General features: G+C 49.1%; 2 protein-coding genes across 4 annotated transcripts in view; both read left to right on the forward strand.

The window, feature by feature from the left end:
- Nucleotides 1-13987, forward strand: part of LOC310747700 (inactive phospholipase C-like protein 2) — a 42367-nt gene extending 28380 nt beyond the window's left edge. The window contains exons 2-6 of one of the 2 annotated variants that reach the window (XR_014540987.1): nt 768-3259; nt 6130-6339; nt 7996-8071; nt 8519-8628; nt 11605-13987. Coding sequence is in view for 1 of the 2 variants with exons in the window: in XM_083582538.1 (XP_083438664.1) it covers nt 768-3251; nt 6130-6339; nt 7996-8071; nt 8519-8628; nt 11605-11790 (3066 nt within the window). In the remaining variant the exon portion in view is untranslated. The remainder of the gene's footprint in view (nt 1-767; nt 3260-6129; nt 6340-7995; nt 8072-8518; nt 8629-11604) is intronic. The other variant, XM_083582538.1, reaches the window with a different exon arrangement.
- A 1113-nt stretch (nt 13988-15100) lies between these two features.
- Nucleotides 15101-23018, forward strand: HCRT (hypocretin neuropeptide precursor). 2 transcript variants are annotated; one of them, XM_083583644.1, is made up of 3 exons: nt 15101-15482; nt 15837-15929; nt 21624-23018. In XM_083583644.1, exons 1-3 carry the CDS (start codon nt 15429-15431, stop codon nt 22056-22058), a joined length of 582 nt encoding a protein of 193 aa, XP_083439770.1. In that variant the 5' UTR covers nt 15101-15428; the 3' UTR covers nt 22059-23018. The 2 variants fall into 2 exon arrangements, with proteins under 2 accessions (XP_083439770.1, XP_083439771.1); XM_083583645.1 differs by having other exon boundaries at nt 15101-15206; nt 15850-15929.
- Nucleotides 23019-23231: the final 213 nt, after the last annotated feature.

A 23231-nucleotide genomic window follows, 5' to 3' on the forward strand; every position in this document is an offset into this window, starting at 1 on the left:
TCCTGCCGTCCCCTGTTGTGTAGATACAGCCCAAAGTTTTTTTCATTCAGCCCTTGTTTCCTCAGCGTCCCCCCCTCTTACAAACCCTTCACAGTTTTCCTTCAGGTCCTCCACCCATCCTTCAGGTCCTCCACCAAGCCTGGGCAGTGTGTATGGAGGTCCTGGGCTGCCTAGACAACAATACACCCCCCCCCCCCGGTCTCACTGGTCCAAAGGAAAGCAGAGCAATACGTTTAGCACCAGCAGAAGGCGAACAAGGCGCCATCCAACCATTGCTTAGGGGCTCAGCTTTGGATTTGTGTAGGGTTTACTCCTGAGCCTTTTCTTCTCCCCCAAGGCAGTGGAGCTTTAGGATCAGGATTTTCCTTCTTCTCCTAGATGGACTGCCTTCCCAGGTTCATGAGCCACATCTGCCCCTAAATGCAATGAATACAAATAAAACAAAACAACGAGTGGCCTTGCCGTGAGCAAACAGGATTCAGGCCTGGGCTGCCACAGCCATTTTAGCTGAGGCTCATGGGAGCACAGCAACAGCTGGAGGGCACCTGGTTAGGAAAGGTTGTTCTGGGCTGTGGACTTCATGGTCTTCTTCACATATTTCCGTATCTGGTAAGCCAGCCCTGCTGTGTTTGTGGGTGAGTGGGGCACCCTCCTGTTCATTCTGCGGAGTGGGGGCCCTGTATGTCTGCCCTAACTCAAAAACCCTGTCCTGAATCCCGCTGCACCCCTGACCGCTCTTGTCTTATTCCTCCTTTCCCTTCTCTTAGGACGGGTCCCGCCAGCGCCCCCTGCAACACAAGAAGAAGACGGTCTCCTTCAGCACCATGCCCAGCAACCGCAAGCTCAGCAGCACCGCCGCCTGCATCTCCTTCATGCTGGAGGGCTGCGAGATGAAGAAAGTGCGCTCCAACTCCCGCATGTACAGCCGGTTCTTCGTGCTGGACCCGGACTTGCGCTTCATGCACTGGGAGCCTTCCAAGAAAGACTCAGAGAAGGCCAAGATTGAAATCAAGTCGGTCAAGGAGGTGCGAGTTGGGAAGAAAACGCCGGTCCTGCGCTCCAACGGCCTCTCGGACCAGTTCCCAGATGAATGCGCCTTCTCGATCATCTACGGAGAAAACTACGAGTCCCTGGACCTGGTGGCCGGCTCTGTCGACGTGGTGAATGCCTGGGTGATGGGGCTGCGGTACTTGGCCTCCTATGGGAAGCACACCCTGGAGGGGGCTCCTGAGACCAGCCACCCGAACCCCCGCACTTCCTGGATCGCCTCCGTCTTCGACATTGCAGACCTGGAGAAGGAAGGCCGGATCCCGGTTTCCCGCGCCGTGCAGCTCATCCGGGCCCTCAACCCCGGCATGAAGACGTCCACCATAGAGCTGAAGTTCAAGGAGCTCCAGAAAGCAGCCAGTGAGCGGCTCGGGGAGGAGGTGGGCTGCGAGGTCTTTGTGGAGGCCTACTGCGAGCTGTGCACCAGGCCGGAGGTCTTCTTCCTCTTGGTCCAGTTCTCCAGCAACAAGGAGTACATGGGCCTGAAGGACCTCATGAGCTTCTTGGAGGCCGAGCAGGGCATGGAGGGTGTGACAGAGGAGATGTGCCTGGAGATCGTCCGGAAGTACGAGCCCTCCAAGGAAGGCCGGGAAAGGGGCTACTTGGCCATTGACGGCTTCACTCGCTACCTCCTCTCCGCCGACTGCGACATCTTCGACCCCCAGCACCGCAAGGTGTGCCAGGACATGACCCAGCCGTTGTCCCACTACTTCATTAGCTCTGCGCACGGAGCGTGCCTGGCTGAGGACAGCTGCTTCTGGGGCGGCTCCACTTCGGACATTGGGGGCTATGTGGCGGCGCTCAAGGCCGGCTGCCGCAGCCTGGAGCTTGTGGTCTGCGACGGCTCATCTGGGGAGCCAGTAGTCGGTGCTGGCACCCGCTTGGCGTTCTCTAGAGTGGTGGGTGCCGTTGCCGAGCACGCCTTTGAGGCCTCGGACTTCCCGCTCATCCTGTGCCTCTCGGTGCATTGCTGCATCGCCCAGCAGCACCTGGTGGCCGAGCACCTGAGGAAGACATTTGGGGACAAGCTGTACCTGGTGCCTCCGAACCCCAGCGAGTCCTACCTCCCCTCCCCAGAAAAGCTCAAGAACTGCATCCTCATCAAGAGCCGGAAGCTGCTCCCCAGCTGCCAGGCCAGCGAGGGGGACGTGTCAGATGATGAGGAGACTCTGGAGCTCAGCCTGCCTCTCAGCGAGGAGGACCGAGAGCGGCCGCGTTGCCGGCGGGCCTTGTGCCGCGAGCTCTCGGACCTGGTGAGCCTGTGCCAGGCGGTGTCCTTCCAGGGCTTCGAGGCCTCTCGGCGGAACCAGTGCTATTGGGAAACCTGCTCCTTCAGCGAGGTGGAGGCCGGGCGCTACGCCAATGAAGAACCGGAGGATTTTGTGGAGTACAACAAGCGCTTCCTCTCCCGGGTCTACCCTAGCCCCATGCGCATCGACGCCAGCAACATGAACCCCCAGGACTTCTGGAAGTGCGGCTGCCAGATGGTGGCCATGAACTACCAGACGCCAGGCCTCATGATGGACTTGAACGCTGGCTGGTTCCGCCAGAACGGGGGCTGCGGCTATGTCCTCCGGCCAGCCATCATGCGCGAGGAAGTGTCCTACTTTAGCGCAAACACCCGGGACACCTTGCCGGGCATCTCGGCCCAGCTCCTCCACCTCAAGGTGATCAGTGGCCAGAATCTGCCCAAACCCAAGGGCTCCGGGGCCAAGGGTGATGTGGTGGAGCCGTACGTTTGTGCTGAGATGCACGGCATCCCCGCTGACTGTGCCGAGAAACGCACCAAGACAGTGCTGCAGAGTGGAGACAATCCTGTCTTTGAGGAGACCCTGGAGTTCCAGGTGAACCTCCCAGAGCTGGCGATTCTGAGATTCATGGTGCTCGATGACGACTACATTGGGGATGAGTTCATCGCGCAGTACACAATCCCTTTCGAGTGCCTCCAGGTGGGGTACCGCCACGTGCCCCTCCAGTCCCTGGCCGGTGAGCCCCTCGCCAACACCACCTTGTTTGTCCACGTTGCCATCACCAACCGACGAGGCGGAGGCAAAGCACACCGGAGGGGGCTCTCGGGACGCAAGGGCCGGCGCATGCGAGAGTACACCTCCACCAAGGCCACGGGCATTAAGGCTATCGACGAGGTGTTCCGCACTGCCACTCAGCCACTGCGGGAGGCCACAGACCTGCGGGAGAACATGCAGGTACCCAGGTAGTGGGAGATGGGGCCTTCTGAGCTTGGCTTGCAGGTCTTGGAGATGGGGAGCAGGAGGGTGTCTGAATTGTCTGAATGCCTATCTACTTTATAAATATGGAGTACAGTCGTACCTCGGCTCCCGAACGCCTTGGGAGTCAAACGTTCCGGCTCCCGAATGATTGGAAACCAGAAGTGAGTGTTCCAGTTTTTGAACATTATTTTGGAAGCCAAACGTCCGATGGGGCTTCTGCAGCTTCTGATTTGCTGCAGGAACTTCCTGCAGCAAATCAGAAGCTGTGCTTTGAAAGCTGAATGTTTCAGAAGTTGAATAGACTTCCAGAACAGATTCAGTATGACTTCTGAGGAATGGGTTTAGGCACAAGGAGGGCATATATTATTTTGTTATTATCCTTGCTCTTGTGAGTGAGATCAGCAGAGTACCATCCTTTGCAGCTTTAAATTCAGAAGCTAAGACAAAGTTGATTTAACCCTCTAGAAACAATAATCCAGGATGCTTTAAGGCAGACTGGATTTTCCCTGATATTACCTCTTTTCTCCACCTTAAAAATAACAATTGCACACACATTGTTTTGTGAAGAAGTACAAGTAATATTTACTTACATAATCTGGGTCTTGAAGCAGCAGTTACTGTAGCAAAATGAAGGCAGGTTTATAACTACTATCTAAATTACAAAAATACAAAATCTAAGTTCAAAATGGTGTCTGAGCTGCAGAGTTCAGACACATATGTGGAGTTGGCTTGGAAGCATGAAGAAGAAAAAGAGAGGTGCCCTGGCAGGAGGGAATTATGTTCTGTTACAGCTTCCTGCCCAGGCAGGCAAAAGAAGTGATCTCACAGAGTTCTCTCTAGCAAATTTTACAGGAAAGCTCTGTGAGCCTCAGCTTCTTCATGCACTTATCTGGCAAAACATGAATTGTTGGTTTGATTGCAATAATGTCCCACAGGCCTCCACTTCCACACCAGCAGGAGATCACCATTTTTTAGGGGGTGCCAGGAATTATTGGAAGAGTCCTGTAAACCCTAGTGTCAGGGCTGGTTCAAATGCAGGTCAGCACTCAAGACGCAGAGACAATCAGAAAAGCTAATCAGTAGTATCCTTTGCCTGAAACCCTGGAGAGCTGCTTCCAGTCAGTGTAGACAATGCTAAGTTAGAGAGACCAGTGGTCTAATTCGGCATAAGGCCGAATTATGTGTCCCTATGATATAACAAATCTCGCTTCCACCTGCCTTCGCTTTGTAGCCGTCACAGCCATGAACAGCTGGAGAGCCCTCTGGTCTCTCTAATCCCCCCATTGCCTTCTCTGCCAAGGGCGGAGCTGCCACTCTCACCCTCCCCATTTGCAACAGAAAATGCTGGCTTGATTCAACAAAGCAGCACCTCCCCATCCCGGCTGTGTTTTCCTCTGGGCTGCTGCAGCCAAACAAGCAGCAATAGTTTTCTCCTTCCCGGAGCATTGGAGAAGGCAAGGGAGAATGGGATGTGAGCGCTTGGAGATGCAGAGTGGCCATGTGTCTTGCTTTACAGAGGGCAGTCCTCTATTTCAGGGCTGGCTATCTATCATCTATCTATCTGTCTATCTCATCTATCTATCTATCTATCTATCTATCTATCTATCTATCTTCTATCTATCTATCTATCAATCATCTAACTATCTATCTATGTCTGTCTGTCTATCTATAGTATCTATCTATCTATCAATCATCTATCTATCATCTACAGTATCTATCATCTACAGTATCTATCTGTCTGTCTGTCTGTCTGTCTATAGTATTTATCTATAGTATCTATCTATCTTTCTATCATCTATCATCTATCTATCTATCATCTACAGTATCTATCATCTACAGTATCTATCTGTCTGTCTGTCTGTCTATAGTATCTATCTATAGTATCTATCTATCTTTCTATCATCTATCATCTATCTATCTATCATCTATCTATCTATCTATCTATCTATCTATCTAATCTATCTATCCATCTATCATCTATCTATCTATCTATCTATCTATCTATCTATCTATCTATCTATCTAGAATCTACAGTATCTATCTATCTAGCATCTACAGTATCTTTCTTTCTTTCTTTCTTTCTATCATCTAGCTCAAGGGCCACACTCACCTTTAGCCAATCCTCAGGGGGCCACACTCTTACACACACACACACACACACACACACACACACACACTATACAGACACTCACAGGTCACACAGGTTGTGCAGATCAGCTGGTAGAAGTAAGGTTTATTTTCCCCTCTCTGCTCTTCCAAGGGTTGCTCTGGGGAGAAGGTTGTTTGCAACTTCATCAGGACCCTGAACTCCCCTCCAATATAGTTTCCTCTTCCTCTTCCAAAATCAGTGGAGTCTTGGAAATGGATTAGAATTTACCTGCAAATTGAGGTTTTCTTCTCTTGCTCCGTCTGAAGGGCTGGCAGAGGACACTCCTCTCTGGTCCTTCTTCTGGATGATAAAAGAACTCTAAGAAGGGAGAACCAGTAGAGGTGGGGGCGCTTGGCATTGCCCATCAACAGTTGGCAACACCTGGGCAGCAGGCAGAGCGGACACACAGCACATCACCTGGGCACAGTCTCCTCCAGTACAGTGACATGTATCATATTTCTGTTTTGCATCTACACAATATAAATTAGCATGTGCAAATTTGATGCAAACCTGAAATCCTCTTTTTTGAGGGTGTGGATGTGTTGGGAGAGGCTGTCCAGCTATCTCTGACTCAGCATTCCTCTTAAAGAGGAGAACGTGTGAATGCATTTAAAATAATGAGCTGTAAGCCAGGAATATGCCTCTTTCCGCCCCTCACCTAACCACCATTCACACTCAATCTCCACCCTCTTTTCCTTCCCCTAGAATGCTCTGGTCTCCTTCAAGGAATTGTGTGGCCTGACGCCGGCAGCTAACATCAAGCAGTGCATCTTAAAGCTGGCCACTTGGCTGCAGCCCAGCGAGAAGGAGAGCCCCCCAGCCGTCACCCTCAACTTGGGCGAGGAATACCCCTCCATGGAGGCCCAGGGGCCGGTCCCAGAGCTCCTGCGGAAAGTGCTTGCTGCCTACGACACCGTGAGTGTAAACTGGGGGGTGGGGGCGGGACCCTGGGCCTTTGCCAGGGGTATCAGCTGCTGTTTCCTTTCCATAACAGGGTTGGTCCCTCTTTTCTGATCTCCTGGTTTTGTTTCGAGGCCCAGCAAAAATATCAATTTGGGGTGGGGTGGGGCACACATTTGTGGTACAAATCTTAACCAAGGGCTCCTGCCCCTGCCAACCCCATTCTCTCAGTGCAGCACATGTTCACCTTGAGACTCAGATGGAGGAGAGATTCAATAATGCACAACTCTTTAGGCAGCAGCCAAGACTAGGCCCAGTTATGGGGCCTGCACCATAGAGATACAGGGATAGAGCGGCCATCTCTGCACCTGCACCCAGGTCGTGCCAGTTAACAGGCCTCTTTTCCACATATAAATCTTATGTGGAATTTTAGGTTCTCCTGTGCTATTTCCCCTCTCTAATGGGTATGAGCATCTCTCCCCACCCTGCCCCATATAGGTTTTGCATTCACATTACAATCTTGCCTGGAGCAAGAGCTGCTTTAGCATTGTGTGAAAGCTCCCTTCCTATACTGTCCTCAAGGGGATTTTAGTACAGTCGTACCTTGGATCTCAAACGCCTTGGCTCCTGAATGATCGAAACCTGGAAGTGAAACCCGGTTTTGGAACGTTCTTTTGGAAGCCAAACATCCGACAAGGCTTCTGCGGCTTCCAATTGGCTGCAGGAGCTTTCTACAGCCAATCAGAAGCCATGCTTTGGTTTTCGAACGTTTTGGAAGTCGAACGGACTTCGGGAACAGATTCTGTTCAACTTCCAATGTACGACTGTACCAGACCTGGTGCCAGCACATGGCATCATCAGCCAGCTGCTGGGGCCCCTACTATTAGGCATGCCGAGCCTCTTGTCTTGAGTAGCAGATTGGCTGTTCTACTCAAGCCAATCCAATATGCAGCTGCGCCGTTCAGGTGCTCTGTGGCCAAGCTGGTACTGTGCTTCACTGCTTCAGCCCCTGCCTCCAGCAGCTTCCTGGATAGCTGATTACTGGTAGATTCATAGAATTGTAGAGTCAACCCCCTGCAATGCAGGGATGTTTTGCCCGATGTGGGACTCGAACCCATGACCCTGAGATTAAGAGTCTCATGCTGTACCAACTGAGCTATCTGCCAGGCTCTTTTGTTTGAAGTGCAGCAACCCATAGATCTTTTCTTGGGCAATGCTCATGATAGGCATAGGACCCCCTGATGTGGATTGGGCCTATAGCAGAGGACAAAGGGCTAAAGACACTCCCCACACTAGACTCCAGATCTGGATCGGCGCTTAAGGGCAGAGGCATGTGACTAACATAACGTGTTCTTTGGCCCTAGCAGCTAGAACTGCAAAGACTTTGTCACAGTGAGAAAGAGTAGACTCATAGAATCATAGAGTCATAGAGTTGGAAGAGACCACAAGGGCCATCGAGTCCAACCCCCTGCCAAGCAGGAAACAAGTAGCCCATAGAGAAGCCCTGGAATCTGTGCAATTGGCTACCAATATCTCTCCACAGGTGCTGAGACATTGCAAGGGGGCAGTGGGGCCAAGGGCCTCCTGTAAGGTGGGGTGCTTTGCTGGCTTGCGCAGACCCCACCCCACTAATCACACCTTCTCTCTCTCTTTTACTTTCCCCGCCATCAGATGATCCAAACAGGCCGCACGCTAATTGAGTCAGCCGACGCCGTTCACGCCAAGATTATTCAGGTGCAACAAGCAGGTAGGCAGCGGAGGAACTGCTATGAAACTAACAAAGCTTAAAGCTTCAGGTGCCTAATCTCAGAAGGGCCCCAAAAGCAAGCTTAGTCCACATGGCTTTTTTAAAATGGGTCTAGTCTATGCGATTTGAGTCACATGACTCAAATCAAATGATTTATTGTGGTATATATTTCAATAATCCCAAAGTTTTGAGAGTCAGTCGCACTGTTTTCTGTGCACATAGATGGACAATGATTTTGGAGTGCTCTGAAAGGGTTTCTTAAACCTCTTTGAAAAACCCGCAAAAGCTGATGACCAGGTGCCATAGTGGGGTGAACGCACAGCCACCTTTGACCCTTGGGGTGGGGGTGTGCTCTTCCAGCCTTCAGGAGCGCAGTCCTACCTTGTCCAGAAGGCAGCAGGCCTGTGACAGGTTGTCTCCTTTGCCTCCCTCTCCACATTTCTCCAGGGATGGGGTTTCACAAGGAGCTGCACCGTTTGGAGGCCAAGGAAGGCCTGAAAGGGCGGAAGCTGCAGAAAGCTCTGGAGAGTTTTGCCTGGAACATCACTGTCCTGAAGGTAATTAGGAGCAGCACTTGCTGCGAGGTAGGATTTTCTGGGACAGGGTCTCAGGGCCAGGACTTCAGCCATGGGATGCCAAAAAGCTCGCTGGGGGACCTTGGGGCAGCCATTATCACTCAGCCTAACCTATTGTTGTTGTTGTTGTTGTTAATTATTATGATTACCCTGCCCATCTCTGGGTTGCCCCAGTCACTCTGGGCAGCTTCCAACATAATATAAAAACACAAAAATATCAAGCATAAAAAAACTTCCCAATACAGGGCTGCATTCAGGTGTCTTCAGAAAGTGGTATGTGTATCATTATTTATCTCTTTGACATCTGATAGGAGGGTGTTCCACAGGGCAGGTGCGATTACCCAGAATGCCCTCTACTTGGTTCCCTGTAACTTCTCTCGCAGTGAGGTAACTGCCAAAAGGCCCTCGGAGCTGGACCTCAGTGTCCGAGCTGAACGATGGGGGTGGAGATGCTCCTTCAGGTATACAATGGTGCCTCGGGTTACATACGCTTCAGGTTACAGACTCCACTAACCCAGAAATATTACCTCGGGTTAAGAACTTTGCTTCAGGATGAGAACAGAAATCGTGCGGCGGCGCAGCAGCAGCGGGAGGCCCCATTAGCTAAAGTGGTGCTTCAGGTTAAGAACTGTTTCAGGTTAAGAACGCACCTCCGAAACGAATTAAGTACCAGAGGTACCACTGTACAGGGCCGAGGCTGTTTAGGGCATTAAAGGTCAGCACCAACACTTTGAATTGTGCTTGGAAACGTACTGGGAGCCAGTGGATTAGATGTAGTTTCTGAGTCACTTTCTGCGTAGAGTGCAGTGGTCCAAGCGGGAGATAAACCAGAGCATGGACCTACTGACCAGGCGCGGTTCTAAGGATAAAATGGGGAAAGGGAGAACCATGTACAGTATCCCACTCTAAGCTTTTTGAAGGAAAGGTGGGCCATAACAAATAAGTAAACAAAATACTATTGCCCTGCGGACGTTTTCTTCCTGGGAGATTTTTGCTGGGCTTGCAGGAAATGGAATGATCTCTTCCCATGCATTTCAAGCTGCAGCTCCATTTGGGGGGGGAGAGGGTGTCAAAAGCATTTGTGCATTGAATGCCGGGTTTTGTTTGGGCCACAGACTTTCTAAAGAATCCAAAGTGTCCGTGGTCCGGTGGTGAGCAGGCACTGCCACCTGGTGGGCGCTGCACGTTCCATGTCCTTGCATCTTGATCGGCTGTTGCTGTTTTGAAAAACACGAGGGCTGCTTAGAGCTGTGCTTTCCTTCAGTTGCTTTGGTTAAAAGGGGATGCTGATGGCTTCTCTCCAGACGGCTTCCTTGCTGCTGATTTCCCCCAGTGCATGACATTGTTGCTTAAAATACAATGGTTCAGTGGTAGAGCAATCTGCTCTGCACACCGACAATATTATCATTATCATTATCATCATCATCATCATCATCATCATCATCATTGTCATTATTAGTTTTTCCAGAGCTTTAATACATCTTTGATTACCACCATCCTTTCTAATACATGTGAACTTCCCCTCTATCCCTCCATGGTTTCCTTATTTCCCCATATCTTGCTGCATATCATACCTAACACCCCTCTTCAGCTTAACTTAATATCTAGATGGTTCTTCACTGCCATTCACAGTTCAAATCCTACTTGCAAATTTACTGTTATATTTCTTCAAATATTCTGTGAAAGGGCTCCACTCCTCCCTTAACACTGACTTCTCCTGGTCTCTTAATTTTTGTTACGAGACCAACAGCTGTAGAATCATAGAATTGTAGAGTCAGAAGGGACCCTGAAGATCATCTGCAAGGCAGGAATATGCAACTGTCCCATGCAGGGACCGAACCTGCAACCTTGGCATTATCAACACCACACTTGTAACCAACTGAGCTATCCAGGTCCCACAATCAATCCCTGGCATCTCCAGGTGGAACAGGGATTATCCCCATCTGAAACCCTGGAGAGGCACAGCCAGTCAGTGTAGACAGTACTAACCTAGGTTGACCGATGTTCTGACTTGGTATAAGGAAGCTTCGTATGCCACTAGGTTGGTCTTATGCTCTGATTTCTGCTAATGTTGTGACTGTGTGTGTGTTTTGCAACTATAATGGGCAGCTTTTTGTTTAGGTTTATTTGCACTTTTCTCATTAAAGCAGTGTAAGAAAAGCAAAAGCAGTGAACTAAGTCTCTGTTGTGATGGCTGAAGTCTTTGTTGTGTCAGAATGGGAGGAAAGATTTGCCCCTTTACCAAAATGTGTCAACAAAGGAAAGTACTTTAAAAAAAAACACCAGGTTGAGATAAACTTTGATAATATTTATTTATTTATTATACCCCGCCCATCTGGCTGGGTTTCCCAGCCACTCTGGGTGGCTTCCAACAAAATATTAAAATACAATAGTCTATTAAACATTAAAAGCTTCTCTAAACAGAGCTGCCTTCAGATATCTTCTAAAAGTCTGGTAGTTGTTTTTCTCTTTGACATCTGGTGGGGAGGGCGTTCCACAGGGCGGGTGCCACTACTGAGAAGGCCCTCTGCCTGGTTCCCTGTAACTTGGCTTCTCACAGCGAGGAAACTGCCAGAAGGCCCTCGGAAGTGGACCTCAGTGTCCGGGCAGAATAATGGGGGTGGAGGCGTTCCTTCAGGTATACTGGACTGAGGCCGATACAACTTCAGTTTGCATCAGTATGATTTGTTCTCTTCATGTTTATTATTTTATAACAACTCCGTCTGCATACGATGGGCACCTTTTGTGTTTATTTCAGTGACGTTGCCCACCGATAATACATTGTAGGCAAGTTGGCTTCCACCCTCCCCAAAAGGAGAATTATTAAGCAGCTGAATTTGTCAGGTTACCTTCCACACTGTAGTTTGCTGTTGGACCTCTGGGTGTGTGTTTTTCGTTTTCTTTCCTTGACTCCGTGACCACCTTTCATCACCTCTTCAACTCTTCAATCGCCCACAGGGCCAGGCCGACCTACTGAAACACTCTAAGGCGGAGGCGCTCGACACACTCTGGCAGATCCACAACGCCGCACAGTCCTGTGGCATCGGCCGGAATGGCGCCGCCTCCCCCGACCTCTTCCGCGGCCGAGCTCTCCTCGATCCCATCCCGGAAACCGAAGGAGGCAGCGACACCGGATCTTGCTGACTCGGAGTGGCCCCGAAACCTAGGGAGGGCAGCGGACTTATGGACAAACACAGAGACTCGGGATGAAGTGTGGCGGATTTCTATTTTTATTTTTAAAAAATCGACACGAAGCACAGTTTTGTCTCCAGCGTGGGGAAGTAGCTTGAGGTTCTTGCTAGTCAACTTCCAAGTCACTATGCGCATAACAACCGGGGTTCTCTTTTCGTAAACAGGGTGACCAACCCCAGACAGCAGATTTCGGATGGCAGTGACAAACAGACTTGACCGTAACCTGTGGGAAAACCACTCCTTCACCAGCCTCTTTGGTCATTCCACATTGAAGACGTGCAGCTTCCCCCAAAGAATCCTGGGAACTCTAGTTTGTTAAGGGTGCTGGCAATTGCAGCTCTGGTAGGGGCGAACTACAGTCCCCAAGACTTTGAGGGAAGCCACATGCTCTAAATGTATGGTGTTGATGTGATCACTGAAACAAACAGGAGCCTCCATGTTTCTTGGGGTGCTCCCATTCATTTTACTGAGGCTCCCGCGAAAAACCAGCATCAGCAGAGGCCTCTTCATTCATTGGACCAATAACCAAGCCTGGCCCAGAAGCTTTTCTATAGGGGCTCAGATAGGTGTCAGCTGAGCTGCTGTGGCCTATCAGTATAAAGAGGTGGTTGTTTGGCTGCCCTTCTGCAGTCAAGTCATTTTACTGCCAGAGGCAGAGCAGCGAATGTCAGCTGCTGCCCGAGCTGAGTTGAGCAATAGCCAAAGCTAGTCAAGTACTGCTGTTTTCTTTGGCACCTGAGCCAGAAATTCCCACATGAGTCTCTCCCCCTCCCTGTCAGTAAAAATACGACCATCATAAATCAAACAATCTGCTGTCCTTTTCCTGACAGCTGAAATCAGCTCAGGTGGCTGCTCAATGGTAGGGCCGGCCCTGCTGGAATTTCATCCTTTTGGACGGAGGCGGGTGGCACCTCAGAGGCTGAATCCCCTGCCTGACATTTCATGAGGTCTTGGGTCAAGGTCTGCTAGAAGCACAAGGCCCTAAGAGCTGTGCATAGGATCACCTCTGATCCTATGTAGCACCCCCTGTTGGTGAGTTGGCATGTTATTTGACATGTTATTTGCCATTGACATGTTATTTGGGCTGGGACTAAAATAAAAACAGCTTCTCTTTCTCTCCACCCTTGGAACTAATTCACTAGCAAGAGGAAGGCCAGACTCAGATTTTGGGTACAGGACCCCCTGGGAATTGAATGGCTCACAGCTGCAGAGCAAGGCTTGTAGCTGTGGGGCACTGGAAGAGATGCCCTTAGGAGGTGTTTTGGGCTCCCTGCTGGTAGTATTTAAGCAGGGGGCCAACTGTCAGGGCTGATGTGACACTGAGATTCCAGGATTGCTGGGGTGGTCTGAATGACCTCCAGGTTGCCTCCTTCCAACTTGAAATATTATACAGTTCCGTTGTCTGCTGGACACAGATCTTCCTCAGGGCAAGGTGGCAGTGGGGAGGGAGAGGGCTAGAAGACATCTCGGTAGGTCTTGTTCTCCCCCACCATGCTTTGAGGCTCCTAGTTAGAGCTGAAATGACAGGGAGGACTACATCTTGAACTTTCCTCTCTAGAATCTGGTTGTAAAACTTCAAATGGTTGTATCAAGTTAAGTCACACTCAGAGTGGATCCACTGAAACCAACAGAATTAATTGAAGCGTGCCAGTTGATTTCTGTGGGTCTACTTTGAGTATGATATAGCTGGATGCAACCCAAATTTTATCCTCTCCTGACTGGATCCCTCCCCCATTGTTCCCAGGTTATGGAATATTGTTGGATTCAGGGTTGTGGGGTTTGTTTGTTGGCCAAAAAGAAAGCAAGGCTATAAGACTGTAAATCTAACAAGAAGATCATACCATCTTGAAAAAATAACACGCAGACCTTAAAGCTTGAGTTTTCAAAGTGTCCCTTAAATTCACATTTGAAAACGTTGAAATTTGAAATATTTTGCCAGTCTCACAGATATTTGTGCATTGGTGTCTTCTGGTTCCTTACATTGATCTCTCTCTCACTTTTCCTTGTTTTTGGGGTGTTGCTGAGTGAGGGGGGGCACAGACTGATGATTCCCCAGCTGGGCCCTGTTCCCCTCATGCCAGACCTGGAAGGCTTCCTCTAGGATTGTGAGGGATGGATTCTCTTGACAATAAAACCTGAGCTTCTCTTCTGTTCTTTCTGTCTCTTTTAATCATGCCCTCACAGCACTTGGAGAAAAGCAATGGGGGCAAGGAAAATGGTGAGAGGAAAGGGCTCAGCATTCCCTCCTCACCCACCACTTCCCTCTCTTTAAAATTTCTGCCCCATACATAAACACTTATCTCCTGGTAACCCAAGTGTCTACCAAGCAGAACCTGTGTCCTCTAGCACATGGGTCAGGCATGCTGCCATTGTGCCTGGATATACCCCCTGTTTCCATACTATCTCTTATCAGGATCAGAGCCCTTTTTGGATCTCTCTTTGAGGGACATCTCAACTCTCCTCACATCTACCCATTGATGAATTTGCAACTTCCAAACATACCTGAATCTTGCGCAGTGTGGGTATGGCTTCTAGTACAATAAGACTTAGAGTGGGGGGCAGGCGAGACCGGATCTGGCCAGTGGGCCAGATTCGTGATTCCACACGGGTCAACTATGATCACAGCTGTCAACTCTTCTCTTTTCTTGAGAGGAATCCTATTCAGAATAAGGGAATTTCCGTTTAAAAAGGAAAATGTTGACAGCTATGACTTTGATGAGTGGGTGAGACTGCCCACCTCTGCTCAAAGGAACTGACAGCAAACCCTGCTAGCTACAGTGCAGCTGATCCCAGTTGTTGCTACAAGTCCCATTTGCAAAGGAACAACTGAGAGTTCGCTTTAAGTGCCCAATAGTTTCCCTGAGGTCTCCCCTTTCCCTGCTCCACACCTGATATTATGTATGAGTTCTGATGTGGGGCAGTTGGACATGGTTTGGGAGAAACAGTTATGTGGTCGAAACGGGGGCCTGTGCTAGGCTTCATGAGGCCTGCAGGCCGGAGGTTCCCCACCTCTGCCTTAAACAGATGCAGAAAGTTAATGGGGCTACCTGAAATGGAGAGGAACGTAGAATGGGATTGCCTGCTTTTTTTCCTCAGAGGATTCCTGTACCGTTAAGAGCAGCCTGAGACACAATAGTTTAGTCCACAAATCTCATTTTGGCTTCATGTCCCCTGAAAGTCCTATGTGAGGCATCTCTTCTTTCGAAGGCTTTCCTCCTTCATTTTGGGATCTGAGAGGTATGCATAGAGCTCATGGGGGGTGGCAGGTGGGATCCTATAACCCCTGGGCCAAATTTGGCCTCCCCGTTTGCTCTGTGAGGCTGCTTCAGGCAAGCCTCCCCACCTGCCCTACACCTGACGTCATACAGGTAAGGGTGGAGTTTAGCTGAAAGGGACTTTGGTGCCTGCGCATCACTTCTAAGCCACCACCAACCAGGAATTGGATTCCTCACCTCTGGGCTAGACTAGGAGGACGGGTGACATTGGGGTGCTGCACCCCCCCCGAAACCCAATTACTGGTGCTGTGTATGCGTGCAGATTAGGGGTGCCACACTCTGAGGCATGTGCTCCCTGTGGAAGGAAGTGTGCCAATGCCACGTGCCAGCGAAAAGGGCACCACTAGCTTCTGGCTCCATGTTTTTGAGGTAATTAGCCTAATGGGCTCATGCTAACAAGTGCGGCTCCTCATTATCTCGGCCTAGCCGTTGGCTGCCTTTGTGGCTCGTAAGCGGCTGTCCGGTTCCTCAGACGTCCGTGGGTTCATTACTGGAGGGGGAACGACAAAGGCGGGTGGATGTCTTGGCCAGTCTCCAAGAGACGGGGTACAAAAGGATCCTTCCTCTCTTTTCTGATCCTCTCTGAGGGGTTGGTGGGGAGACGGTTATTTTTGGCATTGCCATTGGAGAGGATGTGTGTGCCTGTGTCACGTATCATGGGAGCAAGTGAGGTACCTGGAGCCTACGTAGAAAATGGCCCTATAAATTGACCGCTTCCTCCAGCTTTTCCTTACAGCATCACCCCTGGAAGGTCATGACACAACCCCACTTGTCGCCTTGAAGACAACCAAGATTATGGAGAGCCGGAAGATTAAGGTAATTTCCCTATCCCTCTCTCTAGATGGGCAAACCTGGTGGGGGGCGGCATAATGTTGAGCTGGAGATGCAAATCTGGGGTGTCATGTTCCTCTCTAGTTGGGCCAAGCCTTGGAAGATGATGCGAATCTGGGGTGAAGCTAGGAAACGCTCTTAGAAGGAAGCCAGTGGCAATGGTCAATAAAACATTGTTATATAGACAGATGTACAAAACCAGTTAAAAATAGAGGACTCAGTTTCAAACTTGAGTGTCACAGAAGAGTGCTGTGGAGCTCAAAAGCTTCCATCAAGCTAATGGTGCAATAGAAGACACCATCTTGTCACCAATGTGAGGTTTCCCCCTCATGATTTTCTACTGCTGTTGGAGAGTATTAGGAGCTGCATAGAAAATTAAAGAAAAACAATGCTACTTTCCCCAGAGGGCTTCAGACTAGTTAAAAGGGATGGAATGGAGGGGAGGTCCAGGTTGGGAAAATGGGTAAAAGGGACAAGTTAGTGGAGTAAAAAGTCAGGGGAAGTTTGGATGGTTTCAAGAAGGACATTGTGAGGTAGAGGGTGGTGGTCTCTGGTAGCTTGCGCTATGGGACAGAGAAGGGGAAAATGCTCTGGGTGTAGAGTGGGGAAGCAGCAGAGGTAGTGGGACGGAAGAAAAGCAACAAAATGGGAGCACAACCAGTGTGCTTGAGTGGAACAGGTGTGAGAGAACAAGGATGTGCTGTAAATAAGAATCGCCGGTCCACCGGTTGAGCACTTCATCTCTCAACAGCGGCTGATCCGATGCATCTACGGTATGAAGTTCACAAATGGTCGTGAAATAAAAGCTCTCAGTGGACTGTCGTCAGCATCTGATTCAGTGAGGTTTACTGGTTCTGAGCATGAGATCCCATTTCTCATGGCTACTAGCTGTTGACAGACCTCTCGTCCACCGGGGCAGGGGGGGGGGGGGAGAGCTGTAGCTCAGCATCAGAGCATATGCTTTTTCATGCAAAAGGTCCCAGGTTCGGTTTAAAAAGAACCCCTTTTGGCGATAAAATTCCATCAGTGGCTTGCACATTGTTCTGTGTGATTTGTTTCATTTCATCTGTCCTGAATGGCTGCAAATCAGATTTACTAGGTGAGGTTGTGTTTTCATATTGTGTGTAAGGGATAATGGACACTTTCTCACACTGTCTATAATTTTATCGTATGTTTGTCTGCAGTTGGTTTATTTAGTATTAACAAGCCCCAAACAGGTTACAGTGAGAATCTTTCTTTGTTCACAGGTAAGCCCTGTTGATTTATGGGATTTAACCCTTTCCTCCCTCTGGTTGTCCTGAGGAAAGTCTTCCTATGGTGCTATTTTACTTTAGGGATACATCCTCCATTGCTTTGTGCGCATTTTCTCTGTGTGTGCGCGCGTGCATTTTCAATGCAAATTCAAGCTTCAGAGGAAGCTTTTTCCTCTGATCTGCAAAGGGGCAAAGGAGGGCTGCATTCTCTTGATATGCCTGCTGAAATCCCAATAAATATTTTTTCGGGCAACTGATGCAATTTGCATTTTTTTAAAAAACAAACAAACAAACCCACATGACATTGATAAATTCAAAGACAAATTGGACATCATGTTTAGCTTGGCCCTTAATGGCTTAAGATCAGAAAACCTGACATCCACCTCCACAGGCAGAGGCAATATGACTCCAAATGCCATTTCGTGGGAATCATGGGGAAGTGGGAAGAGTGTGGTTGAGCTCAGGCGCTGCTTTTGGACTTCCCCTAAGTACTTGGTTGGCCACGGAGTACAGGATGCTAGACCTTTGACCTGGCTCAGCAGTGACATTATGTTACAATGCTCTCAAAACCAACATTTAAAATTGGACAGCACGGCTGCCCAATGATCTGATTTAAAAGTGTTTGCAATTTGTACGTGGGGAACACTGCGGCTGCAAGTAATGACATACGTACTTAGTTACCGTACTTAAATAATATATAACCCACTTATAATTGTTCATTTTCACTGAGTGGGAGAACATCAGTGCAGCATAGTGGTCAGAGGGCTGGACTTGGACCTGGAAGACCAGGGTTCAAATCCCCACTCGGCCATGAAGCCCATTGGGTGATCTTGGGCCTAGTCACTGCCTCTCAGCCTAACCTACCTCACAGGGTCGTTGTGAGGAAGAAGAAGAAGAAGAGTTTGGATTTGATATCCCGCTTTATCACTACCCTAAGGAGTCTCAAAGCGGCTAACATTCTCCTTTCCCTTCCTCCCCCACAACAAACACTCTGTGAGATGAGTGAGGCTGAGAGACTTCAGAGAAGTGTGACTAGCCCAAGGTCACCCGGCAGCTGCATGTGGAGGAGTGGAGACGCGAACCTGGTTCACCAGATTACGAGACTACCGCTCTTAACCACTACCTCACACTGGATTAAATGAAGAGAGGAAGATGAACCATATATGCCACCTTGAGCTCCATAGAGGGAAAGGTGGATATAAATGCAATGAAGAAAGAAAAATAAAATAATATTTCAATTCGACTTACGAGTGAAAAATATGATAGGCTACCAATGGAACTGCATCAGAGCTCTCACTTCGATTTGAGTGGCTGGTGCTCTGTGGGGCTGGTAGGGTGCAAGATAGGGAGGCTGACAGTAGGGGGAGCCAGAGTCAAGGGCAGGCACAATCAGCTTGTTTTAGTTTCATCCCCATCGTCTTCTTCCCAGCTGATTTCTACAAAGGCAACACTGAGACTGGGGGGGGGGGGAGGGGAGATGTCAAGGCAGTGCCACCCCCTGGTAAGAAGGTGGGCGGGTGGGCACTGGATGAGGGCAGACTGAGGTTGGTGGGGCAGTGCCCCATTTGCCCTAATAAGTCCTGCCTCCACTGCTCAATCTGTTGTCTCTTTGCTAAATGTATGTTTCCCCAGATGATTGAAGTGACCCATTATGACAACGTTTTCATCTCTGGCTGCCTCCTTGCTGTCTTTCTGCATCTCAAAGATCACCATCAAGAGTTTGCATCCAGGCAGGAGGGAGGATTATAATAACATCCCTACCACTCTACTGCTTATGTTTGCTTGTTATTTCTGCAGAGACTGACTCTCTGAAGAGGTTTGTCTCCTTAAGAGATTTCTGGTTTATTGGACTCTGTGCCCTCTTTCATGAACAGAGCACTACTCCCACCTGCAAGCACGACTTGCCTTGCCCTCTCTGTAACACATGATATGGAGGGGTAATTGCAGTCTACTGATTCCGCTTGATAGACCGGGGCTTCTGATATGCTCATTATATCTGCATTCTCTTTTAGCGCCAGGCAAAAAAATCCCTCCTCTGAAGCTTATATTTGCATTGGGAGGAAATCTCCCACTGGCACCAAGATGATACTATTTGCATTAAAAAACAGCAGCAGCAACCACCCCGACCATTAAATGCAAAGACACGTTTTCACTTAGTTTGGCCCTCAGATGCTAATTTGTAGCTGCCTATGAAAGTTATCCCAGTTGATGGCTCCGTGCATGCAGTAAAATCTATGGAGCAGATAACTTGGTGCTAATTCACCTAATCTTTGCTTTCAGGCTTTTCACATTAGTATCTAAACCTTATATATTGCTTCCCTTTTTAAATGCTGCATGTGTATAATATTTTCTATGACCCTTGTTGGACTTTCTGATTTGCATTCATTCATTTTTATGTTTTGTTACCAGCTTCTATTCAGCCCCCGCTTTGAGGGTATTTGAATATTTAGAGCATCATCTCAGAGGGATGAGTCCTCAAGAAAAGAATAGTGCCTCTTAATTTCCCCTAGTTTTAAAGCTGCTCTGCAATCTTGTTCTGTTTTGAAATGCCAGAAGCCTTGTTCCGCTTTAGTTCAAGTGATGCCTGTCTCTTCAGTGCAGGCTCCCCTTGTCCAGGGACTACCAAATCCAAATTTCAAAGGGCTTCTCTCGGCCTTTTTATTGAGAGTTTGCTCTGATTTGCTTGCCCAAAGCTTGCAGAGAGATTAAACTATGCCTGGTCTTCATTTAGCTTTGTTCTGATGTGTTTGTGGGGGTAGTTTTATGACCATGAGCATTCGTCCTGATTTGTTTCTGTGTGGGGATGTTCCTGTGTCTTCCCATTAATCATTAATCCATCCTGCACTTTTTTCAGGGCCATAATCTCATGCAGCACCCTAAAATACTGTATTTTTCGCTCTATAGGACGCACCGGACCATAGGATGCACTGGACCATAGGAGGGGGAGAACAGGAAAAAAATAATTCTCCCCCTCTCTGCTCAGCGCCCCTTCAGCGAAGCAGCAGGAGAAACGGAGCCCCTTCCATTTCTCCTCCCGCTTCACTGAAGGGGCGCTGCGCAGAGAGGGAAAACTGTGCAGTGCCTCTCCAACAAAGCGAAGCCTGGAGAGCAAGAGGGATCGGTGTGCACTGACCCCTCTCGCTCTCCAGGCTTCAGACGGCTATCCGCAAGCCCCCGGAGCGCAGCGGGAATTCCCTGCACTCGGGGGGGGGGGTTCAGGCGGCTTCAGCGAAAGCAACGCGAAGCCTCCGGAGTGCGGGGGGAGCTCTCCCTCTGCACTTCGGAGGCTTCGCGTTGCTATCGCTGAAGCCAAGGAGCCTGCATTCGCTCCATAGGACGCACACACATTTCCCCTTCATTTTTGGAGGGGGAAAAGTGCGTCCTATAGAGCGAAAAATACGGTACATGGTTTTGGGCACCATGAGTGCCCTCCTCCCAAAAAGTGTCTATGGGCTCTGTGCTGTCACATGGGTCATGTGATTTGTGCAGGAGCACAGACAGGAAGACACATGTCTCAGTTTTGGGACTCAGCATGTTGGAGGGTACGGTTTAGGAAGCTGACTTGTACCAAGTCAGACCATTGGACCACCTAGTTTAGTATTGTCTTCACTGACTGGCAGCAGCAGCTCTCCAAGATTTCAGATGGGATGGTGCTGGGATTGAACCTGGGGACTTTAGGGTGCACAGTTAATGCTCTACCAATGAACTCATAGAAGTGCAGCTGAGACAGGGGATTTAAAGAAACTTAAAGAAACTTTCATACATGTTTGCAGTAAGGTGGGAGTTTTTTGGGGGGGAAATACCCGCATTTCTGGCATTATAATATGTATTTAATTTCCTTAAGATGATAGGGTTGCTATTTTTAATACATGTTTACAGTCATGTTAACCTCCCCAAAAATATAGCACTGTTATTCTAAAACTCTCTATCATCACAGACGAGAAAAAAAGTTTAATTAGGAGAACCCTAATAAAAAATGTGGCAAATTCCAATGCATGATATTTTTTTAAAAAAAGCCAAAGTATTATTTAAACTTATTTGGCTATTCCTACCCACCTCATAGTTCTGGTTTGGTGATTAAGCTGCCTTCTGGGAAGGGGGCATGACTGGCTCAAGACATTTTTGCAAAGCAGTACCCGAGGCCACCCAAGTTATTTTGACATCTGAGGCAGAAAAATCCTACAAGCACTTCTTCCTCCCTGCCCTCGGCAATAAAAATATAACAATTAATTGTAATTATGGTGCATGAAGTTGCTAACAATTTGCTGCTTTTTCACAGCCTTGCCAAAATCTGCTGCTCAAGGCTGCTGCCTCACTCTGCCTAATGTTAGAGCCGGTCTGGCTGCGGCTACTGTTAAGTTTACTCTGGAGGTTCAAATCTTCCTCTCGTACTGAAAATTGCTGACTCATCTTTATACCCCTCCAGGTCCAGAGAGCCACCTTGCTGCTCCTCTTCTCCTTGCTCTGCTCCTCCGCCGTGACCAAACAAGCCGTGCCAGACTGCTGCCGTCAAAAGAGCTGCTCATGCCACCTCTTTGAGCTGCTGCATGGCACGGGCAACCACGCCGCCGGCATCCTCACCCTTGGCAAGCGGAGCAGCGCCACAGACACCACCAAGGCCTTCCAGAGCCGGCTCTATCAACTCCTGCACAGTTCGGAGAACCAGGCCACTGGGATCCTCACCATGGGCAAACGAGCAAGTGGATTGGGGCTGGGAAACACAGAGGATGTGCCTGGCAGCAACCGAGTAACGCCAGCGCCATACTCTGCAGGGCCTGATCCAGCCATGGGCTGCCTAGCACCCCTTGAGAGGGACTTGCCACCTGGCCCAAAGATGGGTGCTTCAGATACCATTTACTAAGGCTGTGCGAATGTCTCAGCAGGGGGGGGGGTGAAATTGCAAAAAGCCACCTGAGCATCTCCTGCTTTCTATCATCGCCGCTGTCAACTGTCCTTTAATGCCAGGCAGCTGGTAGGTGCTGTCCCGGAGGTGGCAGCGAGGCAGTCCTTCCCCTTGTGTAAATAGCTCTTTTCAAACTTCTGTCAACCTCACGCTCCTCTTGTGTTCTTTTCCAAATAAAGCCAGCTATCGTGTTCATTGCCATTCTGTTGGTGTCCGTGTGAGAGAGATGCTGCCGGCGTGAAGAACAGAAGGATGCCCTTTCTGGATCAAATTGAGCATCTATCTAGACCAGGAGTAAGAAACATTCAGACTGGGAGTGGATGGGCTGAATGTGGCCCTCCAGGCATCTCCAGCTGGCTCTTGGGACTCTCACCAGGCCACATCCATCCCTAGGCCACAGCCTCTCACCACCCATGTAGCAGCCTGTTTGCCCGGCTAGGATGTGTCTTTGAGCTGCTGTTATGCCTTGTGGCTGCCTGGATGGAGGATGGAGGGGTGTGTGTGTGTGTGTGTGTGTGTGTGTGTGTGTGTGTGTAGAAACTTCTTGCTTTTTTGTGGTTGTGCATTGGTTGTGCACTTTTTGTTGAGATTTGATTAGATGCTAGGAGAGGCTATATTTATTAGATATTTTCCCTTCTCCCGTTTGTGAGAGTTTAGCAGAGTGCCACCCCTCTGCAGCTTAAAAAGGAATCTTAGATTTAGCCTTTTAGTGTTAATAATCCAGGATGCTTTAAGGCAGACTGGATTTTCCTGACATTGGCCCTCCAGATGTTGCTGAACTCCAACTCCCGTCATCCATGGCCACTGGTCATGCTCGCTGGGAATGATTGGAGTTGTAGTTGAGCAACATGTGGTTGCCAAAGGTTCCCTACAGCAGAGCTATAACTCTGAAAAGCTGTGTCTGAAACCTCACCTGTCATCAACTCACTAGCTCATCCTAGAGAAGCCTCATTGTCCCCCCCTCAACCTCCCCAATCTGCAATGTTTATAATAACCCTGATCCACCTTACAGGGTTGTTGTAATGGTTGCTGCAAAATGATACCTATGAAACGCTTTTAACATTTTGAAGAGCTGTATCCATGCTGAATCATATTGTTTGTTATTATCAAAGGACTCCGCTCACTGACTGA

The sequence above is a fragment of the Podarcis filfolensis genome (genome assembly GCF_964270895.1).
Source record: "Podarcis filfolensis genome assembly, chromosome: 13".
NCBI classification, from domain to species: Eukaryota; Metazoa; Chordata; class Lepidosauria; order Squamata; family Lacertidae; genus Podarcis; species Podarcis filfolensis.

Coding starts and splice junctions, on each gene's coding strand:
- HCRT (XM_083583644.1), top strand. CDS start 15,429: ATGCCACGTGCCAGCGAAAAGGGCACCACTAGCTTCTGGCTCCATGTT. Junction 15,483..15,836: donor TCTGGCTCCATGTTTTTGAG/GTAATTAGCCTA, acceptor CGCTTCCTCCAG/CTTTTCCTTACAGCATCACC. Junction 15,930..21,623: donor TGGAGAGCCGGAAGATTAAG/GTAATTTCCCTA, acceptor ATACCCCTCCAG/GTCCAGAGAGCCACCTTGCT.